Source organism: Leguminivora glycinivorella, chromosome 7 (assembly GCF_023078275.1).
Source record: "Leguminivora glycinivorella isolate SPB_JAAS2020 chromosome 7, LegGlyc_1.1, whole genome shotgun sequence".
Lineage (NCBI taxonomy): Eukaryota > Metazoa > Arthropoda > Insecta > Lepidoptera > Tortricidae > Leguminivora > Leguminivora glycinivorella.
The window spans coordinates 17,060,579-17,078,962 of NC_062977.1; the positions used below are offsets into that span (position 1 = coordinate 17,060,579).

General features: G+C 35.1%; 1 protein-coding gene across 1 annotated transcript in view; it reads left to right on the forward strand.

Annotated features, from left to right (window-relative positions):
* Positions 1–18,384, forward strand: part of LOC125227959 (activated Cdc42 kinase Ack) — a 55,722-nt gene that overhangs the window by 25,915 nt on the left and 11,423 nt on the right. The window contains exon 7 of the mRNA XM_048132377.1: positions 374–447. Within this exon, the coding sequence (XP_047988334.1) occupies positions 374–447 (74 nt within the window). The remainder of the gene's footprint in view (positions 1–373; positions 448–18,384) is intronic.

Genomic DNA, 18,384 nt, shown 5'->3' on the forward strand with positions numbered 1-18,384 from the left:
CGAAACAAGTTATTTACTTGCGGTGCCGAGAATATTTGAACCACATTTAAATAAAATTAATTGTATTTGTCCATATAAGTAGAACAAGTGCGTGTGCACGGGAAAACGTCCCACTTTGTCGATTGATATAAAGCCGCTTTGTCAGTTTATTCATATAAACATGTAACCGACAAAGTGGGGCGTTTTACTAAACACACTCACATTATTTCTAATTAATGTTAATTTACTTTGAAAACTCGAAGTAATTATATTAGTACTCGAAGTAATTATATTTAGTAGTAACAACGATAACGGCATATACATAATTATTATTTTCCTTACAAAAAATGTGTCGATAAAATAAGGAAAATTAATTCAGATATTTGTTTTTCAGTACAATCTTGAAACCAATTAAAAGCAAAATAGTACCTGGGTCCACTTTCAAGAAGACGTCACCCCCAAGTAAAGGTGAGTAATTTATATTATAACACATCCCTTATTAAAGCCTGATCAAATATATGACTACTAGCATCCGGTCTCCATCCTTACTTGGTAGATATTCCGCGAATTCGCACGAAGCGCTTTGCTTCTTCTTTTCTTATGCGCACTGCCAAGGAGTGGAATTCCTTGCCGGACTTCCTTCCATTTATAATAATAATAATACCATTTACCCGCGGCTTCGTTCGCGCGTGCACCATACAAACTTCCACCCCTATTTTTGGGAAGTGAGGGGTTAGAAAGAGCCAAAAAGTAGCATATCGTCACTACTTTTAAAAAATCTCGTATCTCACGCTGTTCCTCAAAGTTAAAACGCAGTAAGTCTATATGCATTCCATATATACTTACTACAATTTTCTTTTCATTGACAGACGAAGATACAAGTTTTTTTTAAAGTAGTGACGATATGTCACCCTCCATCTCTTTAACTATCTCCATTTAAAAAATCTCGTCAATTCGTCGCTCCGTTTTAACGTGAAAGACGGACAAACGAACAGACACACACACTTTCCCATTTATGATATTAGTATGGATTGTCAAGTGGGCGCTGTTATTCTGACTGATGTATGAGGTGAGAGTTCAGTGTCATCATCCTTGCGTTATCCCGGCATTTGCCACGGCTCATGGGAGCCTGGGGTCCGCTTTTGACAACTAATCCCAAGAGTTTTGAATGATTCACGGTTATTTTCATTAGACTTATATTGACCGGGATATAGACCGTGATTACCTTTTTGATTTTTGTCGAGCTCCCGATATTTCGATATTTAAATCAAAAAGGTAATCACGGTCTATATCCCGGTCAATATAAGTCTAACTAATCCCAAGATTTGGCGTAGGCGCTAGTTTTTACGAAAGCGACTGCCATCTGACCTTCCAACCCGAAGGGTAACTAGGCCTTATTGGAATTAGTCCGGTTCCCTCACGATGTTTTACTTCACCGAAAAGCGACTGGCAAATATCAAATCGTCACTACTTTAAAAAAAACTTGTATCTTCGTCTGTCAATGAAAAGAAAATTGTAGTAAGTATTTATGGAATGCATATAGACTTACTGCGTTTTAACTTTGAGGACCCGCGTGAGATACGAGATTTTTTAAAAGTAGTGACGAAATGACATTTCGCACATAAATTCAGAAAAACTCATTGGTGCGAGCCGGGTTCGAACCGGGTGAGAGTTCAGTGTAGTTTGAAGAAATTAGTTTGAATGAAATTCAGCAACATGGCGCGTAGTATATTTGTAGTGAGGCTTTACACGCAACTGTCTACCATGCCGTGTGTCGTATAAACGTGAACTTTTTGATGACTTTACCGCAGAATAAGATACTAGTCGACGAAAACATGCGTTTGTACGAGACCCGCATAATGAGTTTGACCCGCATACTAGTTTTTCTAGGAGAATAAGTTTATTTTTAGTACCTACTACCGGAAAAAGCCTATCGTCTTCGCTTGGCTTTAAAAAACCTTGAAATTTTAGTACAGGGGAGGGGATCGATTTTTGAATTTCGAACGCACAAATTCGCCGTTCGAAACGACGTAATGCTATTTTTGAAAAAGAACGGCAAGTCATTTGAAAACTAGTGGTGACCACTCGTTTTAGATTCTGTTAGTAGAATTTAAATCGCTAGTAGTGGAGATATTATATTGTTATATTGTTTCTGTAAATTTGTTATTTATTTTTTAATTTATTTTAATGTAATTTTGACGATTCGAAAGAGGTTGTAAAATCCTACTTGAATAAACGATATTTTATCTTATCTTATCTATCTATCTTATTGAACGAATTTCAAGGTTTCAAGGCCCCCAGGTTCTACAAGATTAAATAAAACTAAATCTAATTAGTGTTTTGCGGCAGCCTGTGGCGGCAGCACTATAAACTCCGCGGTAATTTCAACTTTTACAAAACCAGACGAAGGAAGGTTAAGTAAAATATGCTGACACAACACTCGATTTGTAAAACATTTCTAAAAAAATTCGTTACATATGTAACGAACTTTTTACTTTAACTAGCTTTTGCCCGCGGCTTCGCTCGCGTTAGAAAGAGACAAAAAGTAGTCCATGTCACTCCATCCCTTCAACTATCTCCACTTAAAAAAAAATCACGTCAATTCGTCCACCGTTTTGCCGTGAAAGACGGACGAACAAACAGACACACACACTTTTCCATTTATAATATTAGTATGGATGTTCAATGCCGAGCTGGTTTTCCTGATAGTTTATCAATTATACATACCTATTATGGGTATTGTACCTATTGTGAATCATTTAACAACTATGAGTAATATATATTTAATAGAAAATGTAGTCGCTTAGATAACTTCGCCGTCTAACTACTCGATTAACAACTTTGCAAGTAGGTTTTTTACTTATTAGTGTTCTAATACAGACGATTTCTGGTTCTAAGATGCTTGCCATATCAAGCAGGCTTTCACGCAAGTGATATCTTACATACTCAGACTTACTCCGTCGGATGTCATCTATACCTTAATATGTTTTGAACTCCTACTCTGATAAAACCAAGGTTGCTTTTACGATGTTACGTTTCAGATACGATCTTTATGAAATAAGTCGGCAGTTGTGCCATACTTATTAATATGACGCGCGCATTTTTATGCAGCGCATATGGAAATGTTGGGGGACGTTGTCACACATACGTAATGCTCGGCCCAACGTTTGTTATACGTAATAGCACATTATATTACTTACGTGGGTCGTGGGTACATAACCAATTGGAGCTATAGGCCGATATTAGACTATTATTGAAATATGATCATAGATAACATGCCGTCCTTTTTTTTCACGTTGAAGTAAAAGGTAGGCATACAGAGCTATCAAAGATATATGATAATGTTATATGGGCCATAGTCTACTGTACTAGGCAATCTAGTCCTGGACTAGTCTAGTAGACAGTAAATTGCTTGTTACAAACTTCCTAAGCAGAAAGGCCTATATGTATAATTAATCTATGATTTGTGGCGTTTTCAATCAAAAGGTACCACATTATCCATAAGATCGACTTCATAATAGAGCCTTGTTGACAACCGACGATAAGTATCTATTTGATTAAAATGACACATTTTATGTTTAAAACAGTTTTGACATGGTTCCGGCACATACTTTCAATTGTTTGACTGTAATCGTAACAATGAAATGAAAATGAAAAAAAAATGAAAAATCGTTTATTGGTCACAGATATTGTGTTACAAGGTAAGAAAGGGTTGGGACCTCCTATTAAGTATATAAATACTTGTAGCAATGTGTGCAGCCAGCGTTTGGCCAACCATACATTTCACTTTCGTTGATGAAAGTAAAATTTAATTAGTTACGGTAGTAGATCAGATCAATTATAATAACTGTTGGAACAGTTTTTGTCGTTCATTCTGCTTGAAGGGTTTTTAATGGTTCCGTACTTTGACGAAAAAACTTATCTTTAGTGGTTGCGTGCTTTAAGTATGTAAAGATAATGAAGCAAATTAACTTATTAAGCATCTTCTCATGGAAAGTACTTTATTTAGAGTATTACATAATTATTAAAATTGTAATAAATTGAGTACTTTTCCTTTTCATTAGGGATTCGCCCGAGTTATCTAAGTTTATCTTTTACAGATTTCCTGAAAATTGCTATTTTATAATTACGAATGTAATCTATTTTGTACTTAAGTCTTGTAATGTATAAAATGGGCCCCTAGGTAAATGTATTTTTTTCCAAAACCATATCAAGAATTTATTTTTTCAAATCAAGAGTGAACAGGCATCTTCTGGGCGAGCTCACTCCATCGTAGGACACGTCTTTGCCTTTGGCTAGTCTGTGGCCAAGAGTAAGCCCATTTATAATAATAATAATACCATTTACCCGCGGCTTCGTTCGCGCGTGCTCCATACAAACTTCCACCCCTATTTTTGGGAAGTGAGGGGTTAGAAAGAGCCAAAAAGTAGCATATCGTCACTACTTTTAAAAAATCTCGTATCTCACGCTGTTCCTCAAAGTTAAAACGCAGTAAGTCTATATGCATTCCATACATACTTACTACAATTTTCTTTTCATTGACAGACGAAGATACAAATTTTTTTAAAGTAGTGACGATATGTCACCCTCCATCTCTTCAACTATCTCCATTTAAAAAATCTCGTCAATTCGTCGCTCCGTTTTAACGTGAAAGACGAACAAACGAACAGACACACACACTTTCCCATTTATGATATTAGTATGGATTGTCAAGTGGGCGCTGTTATTCTGATGTATGGTGAGAGTTCAGTGTCATCATCTTTGCGTTATCCCGGCATTTGCCACGGCTCATGGGAGCCTGGGGTCCGCTTTTGACAACTAATCCCAAGATTTGGCGTAGGCACTAGTTTTTACGAAAGCGACTGCCATCTGACCTTCCAACCCGAAGGGTAACTAGGCCTTATTGGAATTAGTCCGGTTCCCTCACGATGTTTTACTTCACCGAAAAGCGACTGGCAAATATCAAATCGTCACTACTTTTAAAAAAACTTGTATCTTCGTCTGTCAATGAAAAGAAAATTGTAGTAAGTATTTATGGAATGCATATAGACTTACTGCGTTTTAACTTTGAGGACCCGCGTGAGATACGAGATTTTTTAAAAGTAGTGACGAAATGACATTTCGCACATAAATTCAGAAAAACTCATTGGTGCGAGCCGGGTTCGAACCGGGTGAGAGTTCAGTGTAGTTTGAAGAAATTAGTTTGAATGAAATTCAGCAACATGGCGCGTAGTATATTTGTAGTGAGGCTTTACACGCAACTGTCTACCATGCCGTGTGTCGTATAAACGTGAACTTTTTGATGATTTTACCGCAGAATAAGATACTAGTCGACGAAAACATGCGTTTGTACGAGACCCGCATAATGAGTTTGACCCGCATACTATAGCCTGTCAACCAAATTTTGGCAGTAGCAATGTACATCAAACTAAAGTATGGTATTCCTATGAAACGAACAAAAACCAGCAATGTACGTCAAACAGCCACAGATATTTTTTTTCAAGGGGCTCGCTCCTTCCTTACGAATTAGATAATGTATTAAAAAGGGACGGATATGTGCTAGTTATTTCTCTTTTTGGTAGGACGGAGATTTCCACAGATAAGATACACATGACACGCGAACTTCCACCGATTTTCAAAACTAGTGTTGCTAGACTTGCTAGCCCGCGATTTTTCAAATTTGCCGCGTTTTTCTAGTGACAAGATTTGGTTGACGGTCTATAGTTTTTCTAGGAGAATAAGTTTATTTTTAGTACCTACTACCGGAAAAAGCATAGGCTTTTTCCGGTAGTAGACGATAGCGTCTTCGCTTGGCTTTAAAAAACCTTGAAATTTTAGTACAGGGGAGGGGATCGATTTTTGAATTTCGAACGCACAAATTCGCCGTTCGAAACGACGTAATGCTATTTTTGAAAAAGAACGGCAAGTCATTTGAAAACTAGTGGTGACCACTCGTTTTAGATTCTGTTAGTAGAATTTAAATCGCTAGTAGTGGAGATATTATTGAACGAATTTCAAGTTTTCAAGGCCCCCAGGTTCTACAAGATTAAATAAAACTAAATCTAATTAGTGTTTTGCGGCAGCCACAGATGTCATATATACCATAGATCAAGCAAACGTATCTACTTAGCGTGTCAAATGAACTCAGTGAAATCCACTGAGTTGTCCGTCTTTAATCGCAGCTTGCAGCTTTCGGGCGTCAATTTTTGTAAGTTGAAGTCAATCAAAACATAAAAAATGCCTCGTTACGTGATATTCAATTGCAACAACACAAAAATTATGAACAATCAAGAGCCTGAGACATATTTAAAATTACAGGCAAGAAACAACTTCAGTACAAAATTTGACACGCTCGGCCCCTATACAAATAGATGAACTTGTTTCTTCTATCTAAATATAGTTCTGTGGCGGCAGCACTATAAACTCCGCGGTAATTTCAACTTTTACAAGACCAGACGAAGGAAGGTTAAGTAAAATATGCTGACACAACACTCGATTTGTAAAACATTTCTAAAAAAAATTCGTTACATATGTAACGAATTTTTTACTTTAACTAGCTTTTGCCCGCGGCTTCGCTCGCGTTAGAAAGAGACAAAAAGTAGTCCATGTCACTCCATCCCTTCAACTATCTCTACTTAAAAAAAATCACGTCAATTCGTCCACCGTTTTGCCGTGAAAGACGGACGAACAAACAGACACACACACTTTTCCATTTATAATATTAGTATGGATGTTCAATGCCGAGCTGGTTTTCCTGATAGTTTATCAATTATACATACCTATTATGGGTATTGTACCTATTGTGAATCTTTTAACAACTATGAGTAATATATATTTAATAGAAAATGTAGTCGCTTAGATAACTTCGCCGTCTAGTCTAACTACTCGATTAACAACTTCGCAAGTAGGTTTTTTACTTATTAGTGTTCTAATACAGACGATTTCTGGTTCTAAGATGCTTGCCATATCAAGCAGGCTTTCACGCAAGTGATATCTTACATACTCAGACTTACTCCGTCGGATGTCATCTATACCTTAATATGTTTTGAACTCCTACTCTGATAAAACCAAGGTTGCTTTTACGATGTCACGTTTCAGATACGATCTTTATGAAATAAGACGGCAGTTGTGCCATACTTATTAATATGACGCGCGCATTTTTATGCAGCGCATATGGAAATGTTGGGGGACGTTGTCACACATACGTAATGCTCGGCCCAACGTTTGTTATACGTAATAGCACATTATATTACTTACGTGGGTCGGGGGTACATAAGCAATTGGAGCTATAGGCCGATATTAGACTATTATTGAAATATGATCATAGAGTGCCGTCCTTTTTTTTCACGTTGAAGTAAAAGGGAGGCATACAGAGCTATCAAAGATATATGATAATGTTATATGGGCCATAGTCTACTGTACTAGGCAATCTAGTACTGGACTAGTCTAGTAGACAGTAAATTGCTTGTTACAAACTTCCTAAGCAGAAAGGCCTATATGTATAATTAATCTATGATTTGTGGCGTTTTCAATCAAAAGGTACCACATTATCCATAAGATCGACTTCATAATAGAGCCTTGTTGACAACCGACGATAAGTATCTATTTGATTAAAATGACACATTTTATGTTTAAAACAGTTTTGACATGGTTCCGGCACATACTTTCAATTGTTTGACTGTAATCGTAACAATGTGTGCAGCCAGCGTTTGGCCAACCATACATTTCACTTTCGTTGATGAAAGTAAAATTTAATTAGTTACGGTAGTAGATCAGATCAATTATAATAACTGTTGGAACAGTTTTTGTCGTTCATTCTGCTTGAAGGGTTTTTAATGGTTCCGTACTTTGACGAAAAAACTTCACGGAGAAAAAAGTCTCGTCCATGATACCTGAATAGTGTAATCTGAACGAGAAAATCTAGTAAATTCTGGGACAATTGTTCACATAGTATAAATAACTAAACTAGTCTGTTTAAATGCGTTGAGCTTAGTGAACTAGTTATCTTGTAATTGCTACACATTAAAATAGCGTGTATTACTAGAATATTTAGTAATCATAACACGTGGACCGTACAAATAAATAATATTTTCTTGCAGAGCTTAATAAATGAAATGTGACCTTGACAATATATTCTTGTAAAGGTAATATATACATTACGTATCATAAAATAAAAATATTGTAAGGGTCACACAGTCAAATTGTGTGTATTACTAGATTATTCAGTATTTATAACAAATGGAGTGTCTAAATAAACAAAATAATGTAAACTCCACAAGAAATTCTTGTAAAGATTATAAAACTTTAGTTAGGCCAATAATAGGTATCGTTAAGAATACAAGTCATCTGATATATATTACATTCTCTTCATTTATGTAAACTTCATTAAATGGTTGATAGAACAAGAAAGTTAGTTACAGCAACTGCATTTATGGTACTCTCTAATAAATATACAATTGCGTTAACGTGTTATATTTTTATCGGTACCTATGAATTTGTCTGTGCACTGTATAGACAACTAACATTTCTTGTATCTCTAATGAGGATTCGTCATTTACACCGCGTACGCTACGCGCACGTCTACGTACACGTATCTGGCGTGGCTCAGCCTTTAATCCTACTGTACCACCTTGTATAGACAACAAACCTTTTCTTACATTTACAAGAAATGTTAGTTGTCTATACAGTGCACAGACAAATTCATAGGTACCTACCGATAAAAATGCAGGTTGCTAGGACCAGTTCCAAGAGACAGAAGCCTAGAGTTGAAACTGGGATCCGGAAACCTGGGTCACCCAGCATATGGAATGGATGCTATGAGCGGTGAAAATTGGTGAATCTGAAAGTAAATAAAATAATTATATAATTTGTTAAAAAATATATTTCAATGATCCTTAGTGCAAGACTTTGCTCATATATTCGTCAGTGTTAATAGAACCGTCCTTCATTTCGTCCAAAATTTATATTTTGCAGAATTTTTCCACTTTTGTTCCACAGTATGGCATGGGTCACAGGAAACTTGCAACCATTGTAAATCATCTGAAAAAGACATTAAAATTTCTATGAATAAATTTTACATTAAGTAATATTCTACGTCCACTTCAGATATATATGTCGCAGGGAAATGGCCAAAACAGAGATTTGATCAAATCTCTAAGGGATATGATCAAATCACGCAGGATGTCAAAATGGCGAATCCATTTCATCATTTCTCTAAAAAATTTCAGTCATTTGACTAAATCCCTGACTCTGTTTAGTGAAATCACAAAATCGCCCAACAGACATGGCACGTTTTGTCATTTCACTAGATTTGTTTAGCGATTTGATAAAATCCCTGAACCACAACAGTAAGTTGACACAACGAGCTTATAAAGTCAACTTGTTTTATCATTTCGCAACGAAACCTGTCCAGAGATTTGATCAAATCACCATATTTATTATATGTATACCATATTTCAGTTAAGACTTTATCATTTCCCTAAATTCGTTTAGCGAAATGTTAAAAGAAATTGACTTTTTGAGTTCGTTTCGTCAACTTACTGCCGTGGTTCAGGGATTTTATCAAATCCCTAAACAAATCTAGTGAAATGACGAAACGTGGCGTGTCTATTGGCCGATTTTGTGATTTAACTAAACAGAGTCAGGGATTTAGTCAAATGACTGAAATTTTCTAGATAAATGATGAAATGGATTCGCCATTTTGGCATCTTGCGTGATTTGATCATATCCCTTAGAGATTTGATGAAATCTCTGTTTTGGCCATTTCCCTGCGACATATATAAAGACTGTCCACGATAAAAAGTGGTCATATATAACAAATCTTGAGAATAATGAGAATTTATAAGCAGCATGTTTGTCAAATAATTTGTAGATATTAAACTACATTATAAAAATACAAACAAATTATAAACTTTAGGTGGCCTATGAATTTAAGCAGTATGTATCTCATGATAACAATATTTTTTTGTACAGTGTCTTCTTGCAGTCTTTAAGTACAACAGTTTTAATGACAAAAATATTTTTTTAATGTTTAATTATAATAGCCAAAATATACCCTATTACATACTGATTTTACGATAGTAATAATTTTTCTGATTGTAATCAGATTAAGAAAGTACTGAGATTTTCTAACTTTGCTGAATTCGAATTTTTGACACTTTTTGGCTCTCCATACAAAAACAACTGTCAGTGCTTGGAGTAGAAAGTCTTCCTGACTACCAAAAGTCGAAATGAGTTTCAAAAAGTATTTTTTTGTCTGCTAAGATGTCATTCTAATGTGTGTAAAACAGCTTATAAAAATATAAGTATTTATAAAATTGTGCCAGGAAGCGAGTGAAGTTTGTTAAAAAACACTGTACAAGAAATGAAATGCTTGATGGTATACATTCGGCGAAACCTCAGACACACTAAATCATTATAAGGAATAGCTTTAATTATTATATAGTTTTATGTATACAGATTTATCAAAATATAGGGGGAAGCGGGGCAGATACGTACACCTTTTTTCAAAATTGATTTTAGAGCCCAAAATGATCTTCAAATACATTTTTTTTATACCTAGTTGACAGCATATTTATTAAGGTATACAAAATTTACGTTTTCTTGTTAAATTTATACCCAGAGTCAGAGATATATTGATTAAAACAAAAAATGGTATTTGTGTAATTCTGCCCCACCTGCAGGGCACTTTGATATCTAGTATGGGACACTTTGATACATCAATTTAGGGCACTTTGATACATATCAAACTGCCCCTAACAGCGTGCGTTTCAGAACAACACACTTAGCTGACCAATGATAAGCCTTTTAAACATTACAAAAAGTTTATTAATGGTTAATTAAGTGTGGTGCTCTTGATACCTACGTACCTACCAGTAAGGTTATTAGGAAAGGTACACTAAAGGGGCACTTTGATACGTTCAAAACTGCCCCAACCAAAGTACCCCATTCGACAAATTAAAATAAAATATTTATTAAAAATATACTATGAAGTTTTAGTTCTAAATAATAAGCCAACTTGATAACTGAATAGATATACTTACTGCTTTTGATAATGCTCATCCATTAAACTCTTTAAATTTGCGGCACCACTCGATCAGAAACACGTAAAATTTTTACTTAGGGACCGCGAAAACACGTTTCGACGCGCTGAGCGGCAACGGCTGACTGGCGAGCGGCGCGGCCGCCGGTACGTCACTCACACATACAAAGGCACGTTTGAGTGTTGCCGCAGGTGTATTTAAGCTTGTAGGTAAGGAGTTAGTGTGGGTGTTCAAAACTGCCCCTTGTGCCTAACTACCCCGCTTCCCCCTAATATTGCTTCAAAATGTGCATTCAGGAAGAAAGATTTATCATGTTATGTATGACCACTTTTTATCGTGGACAGTCCTTATTAGTTCAGTATTTAGATTTTGCCCACATAATGTCGTATGAATTTGTATGCAATGTAAAATGAATACAACATTAAATGCCTTTTTACTCACCATTCTAATTATCTACTAAGTTCTACATGATGTACGGTATGTGACTCACCTGCTTTTGCTAACTCTGCCATCTCCCATCCTTGCAAGAGTTTTTGCACCTCTTCATCCATTTCCTAAAATGGAAACTACCAAACGAATGGATAATACGTAGTGAGTACGTTTAACGATAAATAATATAACCTATTGCGATCCGCGTCCACGCATGATCTCTCATGACACGTAAATGGCCGCCGACCACGCCGCAAAACATTGCGTTTCGTTACACAAGCAAAACATTTATTTATGCGGACAATATTTTTGTTATAACAATTATTTTTCGGTGTATATTACGAGAATAATATTGTTATTTTTTACAAGAGGCGCAAAGTAAAATCAACTATACTGCTATAGCATTCACTAAAAGATATACAATGGTACTTGAACATGGCGTTTCGTTACAAAAACGAAACACATATTTATACTAACTAAATACTTTTTCAACAGAACTATTTGTTCACCAGTATACATTACGAGAATATTATTGTCATTATTTACAAGAGCTGCAAAGTAATACCAACTTATAAAACAGTCATATCAACTATACTGCGATGGCATTCGCTACGATACAAATAATAGAGTTGACAGCGATGCGTACATATTTATACAAACTTAATATTTTTAAATATAACTCTTCGTTGAGTTTACATTACAAGAATATTCTTTTTATTTCTTTACGAGAACTACAAAGTAATGGCAACGTATAAAAAAGTTACAGGAAGTATACTGTGATAGTAACCGCTAAGATTAAGATTGTAAAGATAATTTTTATTTTTTTGGCATTACAAGAAGCTTCTTGTTAATAGAATTATCGTAACCTTTATTCTATTAGTTGTAAATAAAACTAGAGTTCTCGTATATGTAATTCAAACAGAACTGTTTAGTGCATATTAATGTTTGCTTAGTTGTATTGAATTCAAAATATAGTAAACGTAACAATACAGTTGTTTTTATTACGAGATTGTAGTATCAGTTACGATAAATCTATTTTACTAAACGTTCTGGTAGTATTGTTAAAATATTTTTTTTCCGTGTTATCTTTAGTGGTTGCGTGCTTTAAGTATGTAAAGATAATGAAGCAAATTAACTTATTAAGCATCTTCTCATGGAAAGTACTTTATTTAGAGTATTACATAGTTATTAAAATTGTAATAAATTGAGTACTTTTCCTTTTCATTAGGGATTCGCCCGAGTTATCTAAGTTTATCTTTTACATATTTCCTGAAAATTGCTATTTTATAATTACGAATGTAATCTATTTTGTACTTAAGTCTTGTAATGTATAAAATGGGCCCCTAGGTAAATGTATTTTTTTCCAAAACCATATAATCTATGAAGGAATAAAACAACGTCAATGCTGTGAAGTTATGAGTTATTTACTTTTAATGTTTATCGTATGAAGATTACGCCCATTATGCCTAGTTCGACATACGCCAACTTTCAAGAAAATTGTGGTATACCCATTTCAAAGGCTGGTAAGGCATTAACAATCCCTCTGGTTTTGCAAGTGTACACGCGCTCTGGGGCCCGTTTCTCGAAAGGTACAAGCATTGTATTACAAGTGCGCGAACTGTCAAATCGTATGGGTTTCCATGGAAACACATTTGTAATACAAGGCTTGTACCTTTCGAGAAATGGGCCCCTGATATTCACTTACTTTGAAAAGAGTCGTCTTCTCGTCGCCCCTATAGATATCGTATATTAATCACATCATCAGTCATCGAATATTTTCTAATAATTAGCATAGAACTTGAATGAGTATAATGAGGGGATTACATGCTCTTCCTATCTCATGTGAAGCCGCAAGTACATTGTTCTCCGAGAAGTTTATGTAAACGACGTTTTTTGTTAGATTGTAAGGAATTAATTAGATGACAGCTGTCGCTAGTGAGAAAGATGACGGATTGATTTATTAGTAAATAAATACAGATGAACTCTGTCATCATTTTACTTGCCTGGAGGCTTTGAAGATAGCCACAGCCAAAGATTATTTAATATAGGATTTACAATCTTCATACTAAAAATCGTACCTCGATTTTTTAGCTCCACCTATTACATACTATCATAACATTCATAACTACACTGATGATGCCTAAAAATTTATATTTTTCAAAATGTGTATTGACGTGATATCATGATTTTAAAATAAAGAAATATGTCATTTGTTCTTATAAAAAATAAAAACACGCAAAAATATTTGGGGAAAATTGATTTTGGCGCCATCTAGTTTTAAGCTTAAAAGACCCATACATTTCAGGGGTACGCTTTTTTGTATGGGCTTTGTCAGTCCAGTATTCTTTGTCAGTTCAAAACGTTCTTGCCACAACTGACGAAAAACATCATCAACAGTAGGTTGAGAAAAGCGCCCTGCAGGGCTAATCTAATACATGATCGGTGCAAGATTATCTCGCCGCGATATAGACTTCCCGTCCGTCATTAATAAAATTAGAAAAATACAAGATTGTGATCTAGTGATATAGTGCCGCCCTAATCATGTGTTGAGGAGGACGGCTGGTTATACGAATAATAATTTTAATGACTAACCCTAAAATGAAGACTTTTGCTTAGCTAGTTAACAATAGAGCGAATGTTGTCTGAGTACCCATAAGTCCCACAACACAAGCCTTCTTGAGCTCACCGTGGGACTCAGTCAATCTGTGTAAGAATGTCCTATAATATTTATTTATTGTATCAAAAAGAAAATTTAAATGGTAGAGGAAAGTGCCATAGAGTTTGGGTCGTACTGATAAATAGGTCTACCTACTTAGACAATTCATTGCGCAACCTAAATGTAAATCAATTGAATGAACCACTCACCTACTCATAATTAACATTGTCATAAGAAACAATCAGATGAGTTCATAGAGATAGACACAATGATTGACATGATTGTATAAGATAAACAGTTGTAGGAAGATAGGTCCACATGTTGCCATAACTGAATTAGCAAACGTTACCTTTTGATACGCGCTCGCTTAACCATCAAAATACGAGTATGTTACTGTTCGGGAATATCTTACTAATGTCACATGGTTGTGTAAGGCGAGATTGACTTGTATTTTATATGAATAAACTGACAAAGCGGCTTTATAACAATCGACAAAGTGGGACGTTTTCCCGTGCACAGTGCACACTCACAAATAATGATTTTTTTAAACAGACTGACTGCCTAAAGTCCGTATCTCTCTTTCGATATTCCGGCTTTACTCGTATACGGGCTCACGAAAGCCTGGGGCCCGCTTAGCAACTATTCCCGGTAATTGGCATATACACTAGTTTTATATTGGCAAATATAACATTTATGATATTCGGCTTAAGAACTGTTTCAGCTATCTCCGTTCTGCTCGGTCCTTCCAGAATTTGCTTCTTTCCGTTCCGTCGTCCTCGTCTAAATTCTATAACAACTCCTTTACATTTCAAGCTTTGTGGCCTTGGAATTCCCTACCACTAAATATTAGACGCGCTCAATCTCCTATTTTTAGTCTAGAGCCAATTTGGCCACAAGTCGTCTCCTTCACGATTTTCGTCGACATCTCTTCTAAATACCTAAAACAGGTATGGATATGTTCCTCGTTCTCTCCAGATTACGAATTGACCTGTTTTAGTTTAAGGAGGGGGGGACGGGTCGAGAAAAAGGGGGGGAAAGATGGCGACCAACCATCATAGATATTTATTCACATCTCGAGTCCTATGGCACCAATCTGTTCGTGCGAGGTGTCATTTGAAAGCTTATTAAACCTACTTTAATTGTTTTCAAGTAACTATACTCATAAAAGTAACCGTTTAGGAAATATTTGAAAATATGTGTTTTTTTATCGCGCATGAATTGCACAAGTACTAGTAAAAAATGCGTCTAACTCAATAAACAATAACTTTACCGCAATTTATGTTATTATAAAATTTTTGCGTCTATTCATGCTCTTTCTAAAAATATAAGTTTCATTGGTATATGATAATATATAACCATGTAATTAAGAATTTTGTTTGGCAGGGGTTATCCTCCAGGTCGCATAAACGGGCGCTGACCGTAATAAAGTATTCAATATTTTTGAGGTCCTATTTTATGGATCCATATGTGAGAGGTATCGTTTGAAAGATAATTAAACCTACTATAATTATTTACACATTACTATAGTATTAAAGGTAGCTGTTTACAAAATATTTGAAAATATGTGTTTTTTATCGAGCATGAATCGCACAAGTACTGGGAAAAAATGCTTCTAAGTCAATAAACAATAACGTTACCGCAATTGATGTTATTATAAAATTTACGCGACTATTCATGAGCTTTCTAAAAATATAAGTTTTATTGGTAAGTGATAATATAAGCATTAAATTACGAATTTTGTTTCGTAGTAGTCACTCGTCCGCCGGTCGCATAAATGAGCGCTGACCGTAGTAAAGTATTCAATATTTTTAAGTTCTTATTTTACGGATCCAAATGTAAGTGGTATCATTTGAAAGAAAATTAAACCTACTATAATTATTTTTGAACTAGCTTTTACCCGCTGCTTCGCCCGCGTACTAAAAGTATTTTTATTCAAACGTATACAAAAATTAAGATTTTCATTTGGATCCGTAGGTTTCTCTGTAGGTACATTTGTCTGCGATTATTTCGATTACACATAATACTGTTGTTTTTAAAGAAATGCTTGCAATGATTGTAGAAATGTTACCACATCGACCTCTGCGTAGGTAGCAGGTATGAGTAGGTATGTATTCTATATACGCTGGGGAAACCTTTATAAACAACCCACATAGCCCGTATTTCGACACTAATGGTCGGTGGGTAAAAAGTACTTTCTTGCATTATCCCTTACAACAACGATCCCTTCCCACTGAGCCGCCTGCTTTTTGCACTGCGTTTTACACTGCCTGCATATCTCTCTAACGATACCCATATTATCCCTATCCCTATCCCTGTCCCTGTCGCTGTCCCTGTCCCTGTCCCTATCCCTATCCTTATCCCTAACCTGATTCCTGTCCCGGCCCGTCCCGTCTCGTCCCGTAGCGACTACATTATATAAGGAACCTACGTGCCAAATTTGGAATCTCTAGGACCAGCGGTTTCGGCTGTGCGTTGATATGTTAGTCAGCCAGTCAGTCAGTCAGTCAGTTTCTTCTTTTATATATTTAGATTTAGAATGTTCGGGAAAGTTCTTATATTTTCTAGAATGTTCTAGAACGTTCCAAAACGTGTAAAACTTAATGTTGTTCATAAGAATGTTCTGGAATGTTCTAAAAATTTCTGAAATGATCTAGAAAAGTCCAGAATGTGTGTAAATGTTTCAATCTATATGGAATGTTCTAGAAAGTTCTGAAAACTTATGGAATAATGTAGAAATTTCATAAATATGTAAAACTTAATTCAGTTTAACACATTTTGGAACGTTCTAGAACATTCTAGAAAATATTAGAATTTTCCAGAGCATTCTATATCAACTGTATTCAGTTTTGCACATTTTGGAACGTTCTAGATCATTCTAGAAAATATCAGAACTTTCCAGAATATTCTATATCAATTACATTCAGTTTTGCACGTTTTGGAACGTTCTAGATCATTCTAGAAAATATTAGAACTTTCCAGAACATTCTATATCAACTACATTCAGTTTTAAACATTTTGGAACGTTTTAGAACATTCTAGAAAATATTAGAACTTTCCAGAACATTATATATCAACTACATTCAGTTTAACACATTTTGGAACGTTCTAGAATATTCTAGAAAATATTAGAATTTTCCAGAGCATTCTATATCAAATACATTCAGTTTTACACATTTTGGAACCTTTTAGATCATTCTAGAAAATATCAGAACTTTCCAGAACATTCTATATCAACTACATTCAGTTTTGCAGATTTTGGAACGTTCTAGATTATTCTAGAAAATATTAGAACTTTCCAGAAGTATCTAGAACTTTCTAGAACATTCCATATCGATTGAAACATTTACACACATTCTGGACTTTTCTAGATCATTTCAGAAATTTTTAGAACTTTCCAGAAGTACAGATATATAAGTACAGATGCACTTACCCACATTTTTTATATTGCGTGACACATTTAAAATTATATTGCGTGATACGGAAGTAGAGATGTACAATACAGAAGAAGGACAGATATATATTTTTTTAACATTTTCGCCACCCACAGCCACCCACTTCCACCCACCGCGACCAAACTCCCTTACTTTCATCTAGAGACCAAAGGGTATTTACCACCCCAACAGGGGGTTGATTGGAATTGATAGTGATAGAAAAAACCCCGGACATACGTACATTAGCGTTAGCATTTTATATATGTATATAGATAACTATAGTTATAAAGGTAGCTGTTTACAAAATATTTGAAAACATGAGTTTTTTTTCGAGCATGAGTTGCACATATACAGATAAAAAATGCTTCTAACTTAATAAACCATAACTTTACCGCAATTAGTGTTATTATAAAATTTACGCGAAATTTTATGCGCTTTCTAAAAATATAAGTTTTATTGGTGTATGATAATATATGACTAAGTAATTACGAATTTGGTTTAGCAGGGGTCACTGCGCCCTGTTACAATATTGGGTGCTGACTAGGGTTGTAAAAAAACGTTTTTTTTTCTGGCTTGAAAAAAAACATGAAAAAAAACCGTGAAAAAAAACAGTTTTTTTTCTGGAGTATGTTTTTTTTCTAAAGTACGAAATCTCAAAATTTGCAAAGTAGTTAATACTTTTATACGGTTTTTTAGACTTAACGTTAACTATTAAACGAATTTAATCAAATAACTTTAATTTCTGGTCTTATAAAAGTAACATTTACGAAATCTGTAGTTTGTAGTTATCACTATTTACTGTTGGCAACACCACCGCCTCTCCACGCTACACGCCGCATCGGGGATT